At 42.6% G+C, this 16,946-nt stretch overlaps 1 protein-coding gene across 2 annotated transcripts in view; it reads right to left on the bottom strand.

Annotated features, from left to right (window-relative positions):
* The window catches only part of LOC139392318 (tripartite motif-containing protein 46-like), a 28,512-nt gene extending 11,928 nt beyond the window's left edge, over nucleotides 1-16,584 (bottom strand). The window contains exons 1-4 of one of the 2 annotated variants that reach the window (XM_071140219.1): nucleotides 15,964-16,002; nucleotides 1,766-2,030; nucleotides 1,425-1,578; nucleotides 49-247 (exon numbers count right to left, since the gene is read on the bottom strand). In XM_071140219.1, the coding sequence (XP_070996320.1) occupies nucleotides 49-247; nucleotides 1,425-1,578; nucleotides 1,766-2,030; nucleotides 15,964-15,987 (642 nt within the window). In that variant the 5' untranslated portion in view covers nucleotides 15,988-16,002. Of the gene's footprint in view, nucleotides 1-48; nucleotides 248-1,424; nucleotides 1,579-1,765; nucleotides 2,031-10,089; nucleotides 10,744-11,441; nucleotides 11,607-15,599; nucleotides 15,720-15,963 lie in introns of those variants that run through there. The other variant, XR_011629660.1, reaches the window with a different exon arrangement.
* Between the last annotated feature and the right edge of the window lie 362 nt (nucleotides 16,585-16,946).

The raw sequence follows: 16,946 nt of genomic DNA, 5'->3' as shown, positions 1-16,946 counted from the left end.
AGAGGGATGAGAGAGGACAGAGAGGGATGAGAGAGAGGCAGGCCTCACCTTGGGCCTGAAGTTGAGGGTGGGCTGGACGTGTTCGTGCTGGGCGCGCGGTGTCCCCCAGGGGTGGTAGAGCTTGAAACACTCGTTACAGAAGCTGGCTCGGCAGTCGGCGCAGCCCTTAGTGGCCTCCAGGGACTGGGGAGGCTTGCAGAACTGACACATCACAGCCACACTGCCTAGGCTCACTGTGTGTCTGTATCTGAGAGGAGGAGGGGAGAGAGGGAGTGGGGGGGGGGGAGAGGGGAATGATTAAAGGGAGGAGGATAGGGGAGAGAAAGAGAGAGCATTGGGCGAATTAGGGCTGGATCGAAGTGGAAAGGGGGTGAGTGAAGGTGAAAAGAAGTGGGAAAAAAGAGAGACAAAAAAGAATACGGTGGAAGGAGAAAACGGTGCCAAGACAGAGAGAGAGTGGTTGGGTAAGACATGGTGATAAATATCATAAAGAGATTACTGTACAGGGGGAAATAAGTTGCTTGCAGTTACACTGCAGTAGTCCAGTGGAAGTGCAGTGTATGTCCTGCTGCAGTAGGTTGCAGGAGCTCTGCTAGCTTCCTCTCTAGCGCAGCTTCACGCTGATTAACAAGAGTCAGCACTTGGCACCCTATTCCCACTATGTAGTGCATTACTTTTGACCAGGGTCCGCGCTACTTTTTAGCAGGGTGCCATTTGGGACGCAGAACTTGGACACGCTCTCTCACTCACTATTTAAGGGGCTAAAGCTGCTACTAAGTGAAATGTTACACTATAGCCTACCCTGCAGCATAGAGGCATGTAACAACCGACCACCACACAGTGTGAATGCTGTTTTTATAGGTATCTTTGTCTGAGTGTGTTTGTGCATGTGCATGTGTGTGTGCGCGTGTGTGTGTGTGTCAGGGGCAGCAGGTAGCCTAGCGGTTAAGAGGCTAGGCCAATAACCGAAAGGTCGCTGGTTCAAATCCCCGACTAGGTGAAAAAAATGTCAAGGTGCCCTTGAGCAAGGCACGTAACCCTAACTGCTCCTGTAAGTTGCTCTGGATAAGAGTGTCTGCTAAATGACTCAAATGTGAGATCTGAACCTCTTGGGAAACAAAAATCTTAAACAGAAATTCCTTCCTGATGGTGACACTGATTTTGCAGGCAGGGAGGGCTACATCCTCCCTTACAGAAGAACCACGATTTCACGGAAAATTCTGAAAATCATGTGAAAACGTCATTTCGGAACACCAAATGTGATCATGTGTTTTGCATGTTATCACATTAACTTCAGATAAGATCACATGGGATCACGTGAAATTCTCGATTTTTCACGTAAGGGGTCACAAGACCATGAACCGACACCTCCCCTCCATATGATTGTGCATACGCGTAAGTGTGTATAAGTGTGTGTGTGTTACCTCTCTACAATGCGCTCCAAGGTGAGGTTACGCAGGCAGTCAGCCAGACCCTTCTCTCCCAGCTCTACCTCCCTCCCACAGGGCGGGCATGGAAATAACATTGCATGGGGTGGTTCCTTACGCCGTCGCCCCGGCGACAGATAGGTACCAAATCCTGGATACAGGGTGGGAGAGGGGATGGGTAAAGGGTGGAGGAGAATAGAGTAAAAACAAGAATCAGAGGAGGATGTGTGTATTCCCATCGCATCCCCAGACTAGTCCTATTGGTCGTCACATTCGACATTGAATCTAAAGACACACACACTCTCTCTCATGTGCACACACTCACACACAAACATTACCTGAACGTAGCACGCGGTCAATGGGTCGATGGTCGGCCTTGCTGGGCATGGGCCTGCGTGCCTGGTGGGGAGAGCGGGTGTTGGGGGTGGAGGCAGGAGAGTTGGGCTCGGGCGGCAACTCCGGAGGAGGGTAGCCATTTTGAACCAGGACCTCGGAGGCACACATCAGACAGACGCTGTGCTGACACGGCAGGACCACAGGCTGCTTGACGATCTCCTTACACACCGGGCAATGCAGCTCGCGCTCCATGCTCTTCATGTTAGACTAGGGAGGAGGGAGATGGAGAGAGTCAATGAATCACACAGGTACAGCAGATAGACAGAGCTAAGGCTGTCCCATGTCGCTCAGTTGGCAGAGCATGGCGCTTGCAAGGTCAGGGTTGTGGGCCACTACTGTACGTCGCTCTGGTTAGAGTGTTTGCTAAATGACCTAAATGTAATATAAATGGGGAGTCTCTACTACATTGATATTCAAGGGAATTACTGTAATTAATTGAACTAAAATGAACCCACCAAGACAACAACAAAAATGGAGGGTGTCCAGGGATGAATTTATAATACATTTTTTGAAAAGAGACCGAAGTATGTACGGGACAGAAACAGAGGAATGACATGAAGAAAATTTAAGAGAGTTATAGAAATAAAACAAATAGCTGCACCACCAACTACAATAAACCGCAGCACTCAAGATCCATAAACATGCAAGTCACGAGAACACAGAGCACAGGAGATGAGCTCGGTAACTGAGTGAGATACAGAGAGGCTGAGAGGTCGAAGGAGGAGAGATAGGCTGACATCCCAAATTACACCCTAGTCCCTATATAGTGCACTAACTTTGACCAGAGCCTTATGGCCTTGGTAAAAAAGAATGCACTATATAGGGCCATCGAACTGAACTATGGGCCTCGAAACCAATTCCACCGCATTTTTTCATTGTTCCCCTATAATCAGGGACTGATTTAGACCGGGACACCAGGTGAGTGTAATTAATTATCAGGTAGAACAGAAAACCAGGAGGTTCCGGACTTCGTAGGGTAAGAGTTGAATACCCCTGATATAGATAATAGAGTGCCATTTGGGATGCAGCCGTAGCGTGAGAGAGGGCAGAGATTTCTCTAGCTAAGTGTTAACGTGACATTATGACAGTGGGCTTTATAAATAGCTGTCCTCAATGGGCTGTCAAAACAGTGTGAGACGCGTTAAATATCAATAAGGAAGGAGGACCAGACATTTTGTAATTCCTGCACACGCCTGATCCGGAGTGTGTGTGTGTGTATGTGAGTTTGTGTGTGTGTGTGTATGTGAGTTTGTGTGTGTGTGTGTGTGTGTGTGTGTGTGTGTGTGTGTGTGTGTGTGTGTGTGTGACCCCTGGTCCCGATGAGTTCATTCCACACACCTCTGCTGTATAGACGGGTGCTCCCTGCTGTCACACACACCATACCTGGGTGTATTCATAAAGTTTCCTGCAGAAGTGCTGATCTATAATCAGTTGAGCCTTTTCGAGCATAATGAATAAGATCTATATAGACAGTGGGACCTGATCCAAGACCAGCACTCCTACTCTGAGACGTTTTATGAATACAGACCTAGATCGGAAGGATGAATGGAGGAAATGCATTTGTAATGCTGAAGATAGCGTGTCCCTTAGAGCTAGACAGTGGGCACTGATAGGTCCAAGACTAGGTGTGTTGCTTCTGTGGTTGCCCTTGACAGAGGTCTGAGACATAAAGCTTTGGCTAAAACAGCTAGCGGCTAGATTCTAGCTGTTTAACTTTTTAGATCATAATGGGTAAGATTACATGGACAGGGGGGACCTGATCCTAGATCAGCATTCCTACTCTGAGTGAAGGAAATTAATGAATTAATGAGTGAATGAGTGAGTGAATGAATGAAGGAAATCCCCCTGTAAACTGTAGCAGCGAAGGTGCTATCCAGAACCTAAAAGGGTTCTTCGGCTGTCCCCATAGGAGAACCCTTTGAATAACCATTTTTGGTTCCAGGTAGAACCCTTTTCTACAGAGGGGTTCAACATTAAACCTAAAAGGGTTCTCCTATGGGGACAGCCAAAGAACCCTTTTGGAACCCTTTTTTTATGAGAGTGTAACTGCTGCAGGAATGCATTAACATTGATAGCACACACACACACACACACACACACACACACACACACACACACACACACACACACTGCCACAATTTAATCAGACAGATTACATTGAAAACCACTTAATCTAACATATCCATTATATTGATTGCAGAGGGGAGAGGGGAGAGGATAACAACCTCCCTTTGAATTTTCTAAACTAATCACATCCACTTGAATTACATTATTTGCATTTGATTATATGATTTAAGCAACAATATAAACTGGGTGGTTCAAGCCCTGAATGCTGATTGGCTGACAGCTGTGGTATATCAGACCATATACCACTGGTATGACAAAACATTTATTTTTACTGCTCTAATTACATTGATAACCAGTTTATAATAGTAATAAGGCACCTCAGGGTTTTGTGGTATATGTGCAATATACCACAGCTAAGGGCTGTATCCAGGCACTCTGCATTGTGTCGTGCTTAAGAACAGCACTTACAGTGAGGGAAAAAAGTATTTGATCCCCTGCTGATTTTGTATGTTTTCCCACTGACAAAGAAATGATCCGTCTATAATTTTAATGGTAGGTTTATTTGAACAGAGAGAAAAAAATAAAAATAATTTAAAAACGCATGTTAAAAATGTTATAAATTGATTTGCATTTTAATGAGGGAAATAACTATTTGAGACCCTCTCAATCAGAAAGATTTCTGGCTCCCAGGTGTCTTTCATACAGGTAACGAGCTGAGATTAGGAGCACACTCTTAAAGGGAGTGCTCCTAATCTCAGTGTGTTACCTGTATAAAAGACACCTGTCCACAGAAGCAATCAATCAATCAGATTCCAAACTCTCCACCATGGCCAAGACCAAAGAGCTCTCCAAGGATGTCAGGGGCAAGATTGTAGACCTACACAAGACTGGAATGGGCTTCAAGACCATCGCCAAGCAGCTTGGTGAGAAGGTGACAACAGTTGGTGCGATTATTCGCAAATGGAAGAAACACAAAAGAACTGTCAATCTCCCTCGGCCTGGGGCTCCATGCAAGTCTATAGTCATAGTCACCAAGAAAACAATTGGTAACACACTACGCCGTGAAGGACTGAAATCCTGCAGTGCCCGCAAGGTCCCCCCTGCTCAAGAAAGCACATATACATGTCCGTCTGAAGTTTGCCAATGAACATCTGAATGATTCAGAGGACAACTGGGTGAAAGTGTTGTGGTCAGATGAGACCTAAATGGAGCTCTTTGGCATCAACTCAACTCGCCGTGTTTGGAGGAGGAGGAATGCTGCCTATGGGAGGAGGAATGCTGCCTATGACCCCAAGAAACCATCCCCACCATCAAACATGGAGGTGGAAACATTATGCTTTGGGGGTGTTTTTCTGCTAAGGGGACAGGACAACTTCACCACATCAAAGGGACGATGGACAGGACCATGTACCGTCAAATCTCGGGTGAGAACCTCCTTCACTCAGCCAGGGCATTGAAAATGGGTCGTAGATGGGTTTTCCAGGATGACAATGACCCAAAACACACGGCCAAGGCAACAAAGGAGTGGCTCAAGAAAAAGGTGGCCTAGCCAGTCTCCAGACCTTAATCCCATAGAAAATCTGTGGAGGGAGCTGAAGGGTCGAGTTGCCAAACGTCAGCCTCGAAACCTTAATGACTTGGAGAAGATCTACAAAGAGGAGTGGGACGAAATCCCTCCTGAGATGTGTGCAAACCTGGTGGCCAACTACAAGAAACGTCTGACCTCTGTGATTGCCAACAAGGGTTTTGCCACCAAGTACTAAGTCATGTTTTGCAGAGGGGTCAAATACTTATTTCCCTCATTATTAAAATGCAAATAAACGTATAACATTTTTGACACGCATTTTTATGGATTTTTTTTGTTTGTTATTCTGTCTCTCTCACTGTTCAAATAAACTTACCATTAAAATTATAGACTGATCATTTCTTTGTCAGTGGGCAAATGTACAAAATCAGCAGGGGATCAAATACTTTTTTCCCTCACTGTAGCTGCGGTATATTGATAATATACTACACTTCCTTGTGCCTTATTGCTTAAATATAGCACAGCCTAAATCAATTGATACATTTCCCACATTACAGTTTTTTTCAATCACTTTGGAAAAAAATTCAGATATAAGTGGTACATTTTCAAAATTTTAAGTAAAAAACTCTTAACCGATAACACTTGTAATACCCCCTCCCCTATCTTATGTTCAGAAACTTTGACTGTGCATTCATTGGGGTTTCACACATTTTTCACCCCTGAGCCATTCATGAAAAATCTAAGTTTTCCGTGAAATACCATGTGCACATTTGGTTCAGTCACCAATACATCAGATAATGATAGGCTCACCATTTAGTCATTTTAACTACGCATTTTCCATACAGTACTTGACTATAAATTGACATGCACCATTTCGTTTTTTGTATCCAATGGCAGGTTGTGAGGACGTTGAGAAATATGTCAGTGTTACCGTTTTATTATCCCTATACAGTACATACATAGGACAAATCATCAGAAATAGGGGTATTGTAAAGCAGTTTGCTAAAAACGTAGCATAGTGTTTTCTGCCCCATGCAAGATTGTACAAGATCATGTTTTCTACGTGACTTGTCAACTGATGCGGTACCACCTATCTATCTGCTTGACAAAATGGATTCGCTTACAGTGCATCAATGAAATTCAGATAGCGAGTGGAATATATTGCTATATACAACCCAGATCTTTCAGCAGTGCATTGTACACTACACTCTTAGGGGGGAAAAAGGTGCTATCCAGAACCTTAAAGGGTTCTTCGGCTGTCCCCATAGGAGAACCCTTTGAAGAACCCTTTTTGGTTCTTCGGTTTGCACGACCGAAGAATTTCTGCACAAACTGTCAGAAACCGTCCCAGGGAAGCTCATTTGCGTGCTCATCGTCCTCACAAGGGTCTTAACCTGACTGCAGTTTGGTGTCATAACAGACTTGTGGGCAGATGCTCGCCTTCGATGACCACTGGCAAGCTGGAGAAGTGTGCATTTCACAGATGAATCCCGGTTTAAACTATGCCAGGCAGATTGCCGGGCAGTATGGCGCAGTGTGGGCGAGTGGTTTCAACGTTGTGAACAGAGTGCCCCATGGTGGTAGTGGGGTTATGGTATGGGCAGGCATAAGCTACGGACAACGAACACAATTGCATTTTAATCGATTGGCAATTTTTATGCAGAGAGATACCTTGAAGAAATCCTGAGGCCCATTGTCTTGTCATTCATCACCTCATGTTTCAGCATGATAATGCACGGCCCAGTCAGTGTCTCAAGGATCTGTACACAATTCCTGGAAGCTGAAAATGTCCCAGTTCTTCCATGGCCTGCATATTCACCAGACATGTCACCCATTGAGAATGTTTGGGATGCTCTGGATCGATGTGTACGACAGTGTGTTCCAGCTCCTGCCAATACCCAGCAACTTCACACAGCCAGTGAAGAGTAGTGGGACAATATTCCACAGGTCACAATCAACAGCCTGACCAACTCTATGCGAAGGAGATGTGTCGCGCTGCATGAGGCAAATGGTGGTCACCAGATACTGATTGGTTTTCTGATCCACACCCTTACCTTTTTTTTTAAAGGTATCCATGACAACATATGCATATCTGTATTCTCAGTCATGTGAAATCCATAGATTACCGCCTAATGAATTTATTTCAATTGACTGATTTCCTTGTATGTAAGTTAAATATTTTTAATTGTTGCATGTTGTGTTTATTTTTTTGTTCAGTGTACAGTATATGCGTTAACTATACACTACTTTTGGTCCAGTAGTTAACAGTTTTGAGCAGTTTGATTAAATGATAGTTAATTGTATTGTTAACAAATGACAAGAACATCATATCAAAAGTAGGCTTATTGCATTTTGAAAAGCAGATACTTCGATTGAATATGTATCCAACTTGAAAGAGTGATTTGATGCAATTAACAAGTGACTGTGAATTAATTTGTTGTACTCAGTCAATTTAAAATGTGCTTAGAGTTTTGAAACATGAGCCATTTTCGTTTGGATTTTTGTGCTTACAGTTGTGAAAATGTACCACATAGCCAGCCTACTTGTTGAAATTGCACCAAAGCGATTTTTTGGGGGTATTATATGAAGCAATACCAAACAATCCACACACACATCACATCATAAAAAACATGCAGACCTGAAAGATCATTTATAATTTACCAGCAGGACATGGTTAGACATCGCTGTCATTCACCAATGTCAAATCCGTCCTGTCCTTTCTTGTTCTGTTCAAAACAACCGGCGACTAAATTAGCAATAGGCTAGACAGGCTATGCTACACTGGCTACAATCTATTGACGCCCACAAATTCGTTTTCCAAATAGGAAAATTGATTTGCAATGCGATGTCTGTCTGTCACCGGTTTGATTTCCAGAACACGCGTTGTGCTACAGCGCATTTCTTACCTTCAACTGGAATCGAGGCGCCATGATATGAAGGTTTCTTCCATAGTAATCTGAGCGACGCACCCAGAGGGGATAGTAGAAACTGAAAGCCGGGGGTATTTCTGCCCCGCCACAAGGTGTGGCATGGGAGAGTTTTGAGATGCAAATATTTAAGGACTCCCTTTTCATTCCTGTTAATATAGTGCGTAAAAAATTGTTATTTTCAGTCTTTCATTGTTCTTATTTTTCAAAACTAGGTTAGCCCATTGCGCTGTGCAATATTCGGTACCCTAGTTTTTTTTTTTATCTCCCCCTCTGCTGCGCAAGACCGCGACGCTTTCCTGCATCCCGTCTCCATGGTAACGAGCATCCGTGGTCCCTGCGCATCCCCGGAGCATGCACAAAACGCGTAGCATTTTAGTTGCACGGCTCCATTATTTGTTTCCAGTGTCTAATGTTGCATTTGAGTAGGCATATGGTCTACATTTCTTTAGCATTTTTGTTGTCCACCCAAAAAAGATATATACATGATAGAGCACCTTATAGCCTAGTTCTCAAAAATGTTGCCCAAAAAGGGTAACGCCTATAAAAGGCCTATAAGTGGTTCAATGCATTTGGTAGGCATCCACATATTTGCAGGTGATTTCAATGGAAATTGGAATATTGCCTAATGGGAATAGTATGTTAAATGATAGTGTTATTTAAAACATAAATATATGTTTCCTTTTGGTCTAGGTTGAAGAATAGTTAGGCCATCATAACGAATTCATGACCACATTCAATGTAGAGGAATGGGGTGGAAGGGGAATAGATTTTCTAGAAAACAGTGTATAGACAGGCCTATATCACCTAAAAAAAAGATACCAATGTGTTACATTGAGCCGTGTTAAATGTTAGAAATTATGTCGTAGAGGGGTCCGACAGATGCATATGGGCGCGAATCATACACCTGAAAATAAATGGTGATCTGTTTCTGGTAGCCAAGGCTTTAGGCTACTGCCTGCATCATTAGCCTATAAAATGTAATAGGCTATTAGTAGACTACAACGGGGAAACAACCATGTAAACATATACAAATCACTGACATGACCAGATACATGTTACTCACACTAATACGAACCAGAGCGTCCATCATTGAAGAAGTGAACGTTCAATCCGAGTGTGCCTCCTTCGATGAATTAGACATGATAGGCCTACTGTTATCATAACAATAACAACAGGTGTCATGAAGGCAAAAACGGCAAAATAGATATTCACAACTCCTGGATCAATATAGCGTATTTAGCCATAATAAACATTTGCGCATTATTGGAAATGGACGCATGCGCATGAGCCTACAACCTCCAAAAAAACCTTAACAAAATAAAAAATGAAGCCAAATGGAAGAGAGAAATGGAATTTGTAACCAAAGGAAATGAAAGCGAACATGAAAATACACACACCATTCCAAATCCTGCCAGATTATGTGCTTGGTAGGCTACTCCCCAACTAGTCGTCTCTCAACCTTCATTTACCGAATCACATCAGCCTCGGAAATTCTGCCACGATTCAGTTTTTCTGTCTCTGTCGGGGTGAGGACTACAGTAGTCGGAGCATGCGTAATAAACCCGGCCTGTTACTAAAAAGAGTGACCTCAATTTATTTATTTGTTTTACTAAAAAAATTGCTACAGCTTTATAAACAGAATTTTAAAAAGTACACTTGAGTCTATAGCACAGGCGGGATTGCAAATGTTCATGAACGTGTGCAAAACAAACCACTTTCCAAACGTGGATCTTTGGTTGGGGATTTTGCCCATTTATTAGCAGCAAAGATAAAACATATCACGGTAAATACTTAGGCCTACACATAGCCTACACACAATGTTTACTATATCACATGCTATGCTCTGTTTAGCAGCATTCTTGAGATCTTAATATAATAATATAATCTAACATTATACGCCATTTATAGCAGAGGCTTTTATCCAAAGCGATTTAGTCATGCGCGCCTACATTTTACAACGGGTGATCACAGGAATCAAACCCACTATCCTGTTGTCGAAAGCGCCATGCACTACCAACTGAGCTACTTTCTGACAATGAATCCATGTGGGTGCATGTATTTGATGATCAGTCTCTTAATTATTGCCGAGTTATGCAACCCTTTGTGTCTGTGCGGGCGTGCGTGCATGCGTGTGGACACAGGGAGGAGGGCATTTACCCATTTACCCAATGAGATATGAGACATTAGTGTGACATGTAGGCCTAATGCAATACACTGTAGAAAGCAGATGGAGGCAGGCAGGTTTTTTCACGAAATGCAAACACATTTTCCCTTCCAGGACGCAGTTGCACATGCAGGCAAGGGATACAATCAGGGTAAGGTACTCCATGAAGTTCAGAGCGCCGTCGCCGTCCTGGTCCAGCATCGTCATCAGGTCATCCCCTTCAGGACCACCCTTCTGCTCATGACAACGTAATACAGGATCACAAGGAAGACGCAATACATTAGGATTTCAGTATTTTGTTGTCAATCGCACTGAATGGCTGACACTTCGCACATGTCAAGAGAACGTGAAGGGGGGGGGGGGGGGGGGGGGGTTGGATCACAAGGAAGACAATACATTAGGATATCTATACTTTGCTGTTATTAGTAGGCTACTAAATTAATGAGAATCCATGCATTATAATCAGTCAATCTCAATTCAACTTTATTTCATGTAAATGTTTTATTAAAATCACAACACGTAACAATAAAAAATAGCATTTGCTAGTTTGTGAAGGACTAGTTTCCCAGACACAGATTAAGCCTAGTACTGGACTTTAAAACTGGCACGACCGTTTGCGATATTACAACAAAAAACGTTACTGCAAACAATTTATACTTTTCACTCGGATATCCTTGCACGCGCTATAGAACAGCACAATACGTATTGCATTTCCTTTTTATCACATTGCACGACGCTCCTCACCAATGCATTGCCAACAAAGCAAAAAAAATAACAACAGCGGTTGGGCCGGCCGTGTCCTCACTGCGGATCCCATCTTCACAAAAAAAGGCATGCTCAATTGTTAATCTTAATTGAAAGTGCTTTTTAGTTCAGGACTATAGGCTTAATCTGTGTCCGGAAAACTGTCCCGAGGTCTTGCAATGACTCACCACAGCGATGATGGAGAGCTCTGCCTTGATGAGGTTGGTTAGCTTTCTTGCTGAGGGTCTTGGCATCTCCACTGCCAGCATGCTTGTGGAATGTCATGACGATGGCTCCCAGGGAGGCTTCCAGGGGTGTGGGCTGTGCCATGGTGTCTGAGGGTGATGGTGATCCTGGGGGTGGAAACTATTATAAGTAGGCTACTAGGCAAGCAGCTTACTTGTGGAATGCCTTATGTTTTGCATCGGAATAAAGAGGACTAAGTCAGTAAGTAAGTGAAACTACATACAGTAATGTAATGTAAAGTAGGAGTTTATCACATGCAGAATATACATGTTAAATTCATACATTTACTCAGAGGATGATATCACACAAGTAACTGACATTTGAACTCTTGTGAATGCATGAACAGTAAATTAATGTTCATGTTTGAGACATTCTAAGTATTTTTATGACAAAGTAGCGTGTGTAGGTAAAGAACTAAACAGATATGAATAGTACACTTTAAGGAAAAAAATCATTAAGAGAAGAATAATTTCTCAAAAATGTTTAAAAGTATTTACTTCCTGCATTCTACCCTAATGATCAATGTACTACTTTGTTTTTCAGTCTAATCAGCCGATTTAAAAAAATCCCCCCCCAAAAAATGGTATGTAGGGAAGACCAGGGATGGCTGTAACACTTTTTGCATTTTTGTCAATTTCTCAGAGATTGTTTGAGGTACTAAATTCAAAATTTGATACTAATTGGTATAGGTGTTATTTCTCTAAATCAAACTGACAAGGTGTGACTTTTTCCTCAAATACAAGGAGTGAAATTACAATTTACACCACCTCCCGGGTCAGATGTAACAGGGCTTGGGGTGAAACAGTTTGCAAAATTGCATAAATCATGACATGCAACAAAATATTGAAATCCTTTATTCAGACCATGAGAACAACATTGCCATGTTTAACATATATTTTTGTGTGGCAGAAATAATAAATAATACAAATCATAAAATGTTTAGTATTTTTACACTCCATTAACTGTCCCTTCTCAACTAACCAAAAACATCTGACAACTAAACAACGGAACAAAACAGCTGAATGTTTGTGGTGTGTGTTTGCGTGTGTGTGTGAGTGAGTGAGTTTGAGAGAGACAGAGGGGTGCTGTGTGTGTGTGTGTGTGTGTGTGTGTGTGTGTGTGTGTGTGTGACTGAATCTTGGACATGCTCACTGAATCAGAGTCACAGTTGTGACAGTGGTAGGGTATTCCTGAGGTACAGGCTTGGTGGGACCTGTCATGCCAAAAAGTGTCCCTTCCCCCTGCGTCACAATGGGATTCAATGACCTCTAGGTTCCATTGATAGGGCTGTTGCTTGAACTTCAAAATTCTGACTGGCCTACGTAATGAAACAAAGAGTCCTTTGCTATGCTGGTTGCTTGACTCTATTTTACCTTGTAGCGTCGCGGAAGAGGGACGACGTTCTAGATCTATTTCACCTCATAAGTGCTCACTCGGTCCGAGCAAATATATTACCTCAGAAATCGCTCTACAAGGACGTTGTTTTTACGGTGAATACCTGCTGACTACCTACTGCTTCAGAAGACCGAAAATACTGAAAAGGAAAAAAAACTATTTCTTTGATATTTGTCTTTATATAAGAAAATATTGTCAAATAGGAAGAAAAAATGTAAGCTGTTTTTAGATTGATTTTAGATTGACATCGCTAGCTATGTATTTACAGTACATTCGGAAAGTATTCAGACCTCTTGACTTTTTCCACATTTTGTTACGTTACAGCCTTATTCTAAAATGGATTTAAAAAAAATATTAAATCAATCTATACACAATACCCCATAATGACAAATCCAAAATGTGTTTTTAGAAATTTTAGCAAAAATAAATAAAATAAATATTACATTTAAGTATTCAGACTCTTTACTGAGTACTTGGGTATGATGATGCTACACGCTTGGCACACCTGTATTTGGGGAGTTTCTCCCATTCTTCTCTTCAGATCCTCTCAAGCTCTGTTAAGTTGGATGGGGAGCGTTACTGCACAGCGATTTTCAGGTCTCTTCAGAGACGTTTGATCGGGTTCAAGTCCGAGCTCTGGTTGGGCCACTCAAAGACATTCAAAGACTTGTCCCGAAACCACTCCTGCATTGTCCAGTTGGAAGATGAACCTTCGCCCCAGTCTTAGGTCGGGTGCACTCTGGAGCAGGTTTTCATCAAGGATTTCTCTGTACTTTGCTCTGTTCATCTTTCTCTCAATCCTGACTAGTCTCCCAGTCCCTGCCGCTGAAAAACATCCCCACAACATTATGCTGCCAACACCATGCTTCACCATAGGGATGGTGCAAGGATTCCTCCAGAAGTGTCTCTTGGAATTCATGCCAAAAAGTTCAATCAATCTTGGTTTTATCAGACCAGAGAATATTCTTTCTCATGGTCTAAGAGTCCATTAGGTGCCTTTTGGCAAACACCAAGCAGGCTGCCATGTGCCTTTTACTGAGAAGTGGCTTCCACCTGGCCACTCTACCATAAAGGCCTGGTTGGTGGAGTACTGCAGAGATGGTTGTCCTTCTGGAAGGTTCTCTCATCACCACAGAGGAACTTTGGAGCTCTGCCAGAGTGACCTTCGGGTTTTTGGCCACCTCCCTGACCAAGGCTCTTCTCCCCCAATTACCCTGATTGGCCGGGCGCCCAGCTCTAGGAAGAATCTTGATGGTTCCAAACTTTTTCCATTTAAGAATGATGGAGGCCACTGTGTTCTTGGGGACCTTCAATGATGCAGAAATTACCCTTCCCCAGATCTGTGCCTTCGACACAATCCTGTCTCTGAGCTCTACGGACAATTCCTTCGACCTCATGGCTTGGTTTTTGCTCTGACATACACTTTCAACTGTGGGACCTTATATAGACGTGTGCATTTCCAAATCATGTCCAATCAATTTAAATTTACCACAGGTGGACTCCAATCAAGTTGTAGAAACATCTCAAGGATGGTCAATGGAAACAGGATGCACTGAGCTCAATTAGAGTCTCATAGAAAAGGGTCTGAACACTTATGTAAATAAGGTATTTCTGTTTTTTATTTGCAATAAATTAGCAAATGCCTAAAAACCTGTTTCCACTTTGTCATCATGGGGTATTGTGTGTAGAGTGATGTGGAACATTTTTTATTTAATCCATAGAATAAGGCTGTAACATAACAAAATGTGGAAAAAGGGTGAGGGTCTTAATACTTTAAGAATGCACTGTACTTCAGCCTGATTTGTCAGCTAGCTAGCCAGTTTTATTTAGCTAACGATAGCTAGCTAACTGTTTTTGTAGCTTTCTGAATGTATGTAGCTTGCACTTTAATGGCATCCCTCGAGGAGATTTTGTTTTATCTTTCCAATCAGGTGGAATACTATGAAGGCATCGCTGATCTCGAACAAGAGTTGCAACATTCGTAGGGCAGAGAAATTCACAGGGTAAAGTTTAATAGTTAACTTCAATTAGATCACTGGAAGGATTTATTGAACAACCGTTTTTCAACACTTAGCCATCTGGTTGGTTATCTACGTGTTGCTAGCTATACATTTAGTTATGTCTGTCATATTGAGGTATCTAGCTACAAGTTAACCTTGATCAATCAAATGGATAGGTGTGAGCAATTATGGTAGCTCCAACTGCCCTTAGCTAAGTTTCTTCGCTAGACAGAGAGAGAGAGAGAGACAGACAGACAGACAGACAGACAGACAGACAGACAGACAGACAGACAGAAAAGATGAAAGTGAGAGAGGGAGAGCGGGAGGTGGGAAGAGAGTGAAAGACAGAGAGAGAGATGGAGAGAGAGAGAAAGAGAGGGAGAAACAGAGAGAAAGAAAACAGAGCAAATTTACTTAGACTAGTATTTCAACAACCCTTGTCTTCCAACTTGTTAGACAATCACATCAAATCGTATTGCGATGCGGGGGGCGGACACTATTTGGCATGACAGGCCCATAATTTGCATTCCCAGCACTGAAACCATACCCCTGAAGGCTTGTTACAACTAACCCTGACCCTTGCATTGTTATCTTACATCAATCTACACACACTGGTTATGAACCTGATACAAGTTTGGTGAATCTAACTACAATGCAGGTAATGCCATCACAAAAACAATTTTGGTAAAAAAAAGTATTTCTTACCTCCAAATCAGATTCTTGTCAATGAAATCTGCTGTCTATCACAGGTCCGTGTTTCTTCACATGAGGGTTGAGGACTAAACTGAGCATGTGCACAGCCAGTCACATAATTCTAGCTTGTTCCTGATTGGAGATATTGAGAGTGTTACAACTATCCTATGTTACAAACAACCCTGGTCTCCCCTAATTTACTGGCAGACAGTTAATCACCATAAAAACAACATTTTTTTAGAGTGCAGGCAGGATCCTCCACATACCACTGGTCCTCACAAGCAATTTGTCCAAATAGCCTATTACAGCGCAAATTGCTGTGCAATGCGATGTCTGTCTGTTACCGGCTTGGTTACCAGAACAGCGCATTTCTTACCTTCGCCTGGAATCTAGCCGCCATGATAGGAAGGTTTCTTCCATGGTAATCGGAGCGATGCTCCCGGAGAGGATAGAAACTGAAGGGGGGTGGGGGGAGGGGGTATTTCTGCCCGCCACAAGGAGGGGTGAAAGGAAGATTTGTCTGCATGCATCATCATTAGCCTATAAAATGTCATAGGCTATAACTACAACGGGAAAACAACAACACGTGTAAACACAGACAAATCACACACTGACACGATCACAGACACAGGCTACTCACGAACCAGAGCGTCCATCATTGAAGTGAGCGTTCAATCCGACTGTGCCTCCTTCGATGAATTACACATGATACCCCTACCGTTATCATAACAATAACAACAGGTGCCATGAAGGCAAATATTGCAAAATAGATATTCATAACTCCTGGATGATCACGTTATTTAGATGGAGAAGGCCTTGCTTTAATACGGCATATGTTTTGCGCAATAAAATTGGAAATGGACGCAAGCGCGTAAGGCTATAGCCTACATTATACAACGCAATAGAACAATCAATCCAAATGGAAGAAAGAAATTCAATTTGTAACGAAATTCAATTTAGGTCTAAACGATAATCCGATCATGAAAATGCACACACCCCTTTCAGAGTGTTTGCCAGATTATGCGCTTGATAGGCTACTCCCGCCCTCTTGATAGATTTCTCCCGCCCTCCTCTACGGAATCGCATCAACCTTGGACACCGTGCCACGCTTCAGGGATTTCGGTCTCTGCTGGTACACTGCAATATAATGGGGCGGGGGTAAGGGCTACAGTAGTCAGAGCATGTGTAGCCTAATAAACCATGTTAAAGTGGCCTCAGTTAAATGTATATTTTACGTAATAAATTACTGGTGTAAAAAAATGGTAAACAGGACATGCCTGTTTGCCACTGTCAAGTGGGATTGCAAATGTTCGTAAATGCTTTACAAAACGTACTTGGGTCTTTGGCCCATTTATTAAC

Source organism: Oncorhynchus clarkii, chromosome 32 (assembly GCF_045791955.1).
Source record: "Oncorhynchus clarkii lewisi isolate Uvic-CL-2024 chromosome 32, UVic_Ocla_1.0, whole genome shotgun sequence".
Lineage (NCBI taxonomy): Eukaryota > Metazoa > Chordata > Actinopteri > Salmoniformes > Salmonidae > Oncorhynchus > Oncorhynchus clarkii.
The sequence above is the reverse complement of the archived record's forward strand: the minus strand, read 5'-3'. Positions and strand labels throughout refer to the sequence as shown.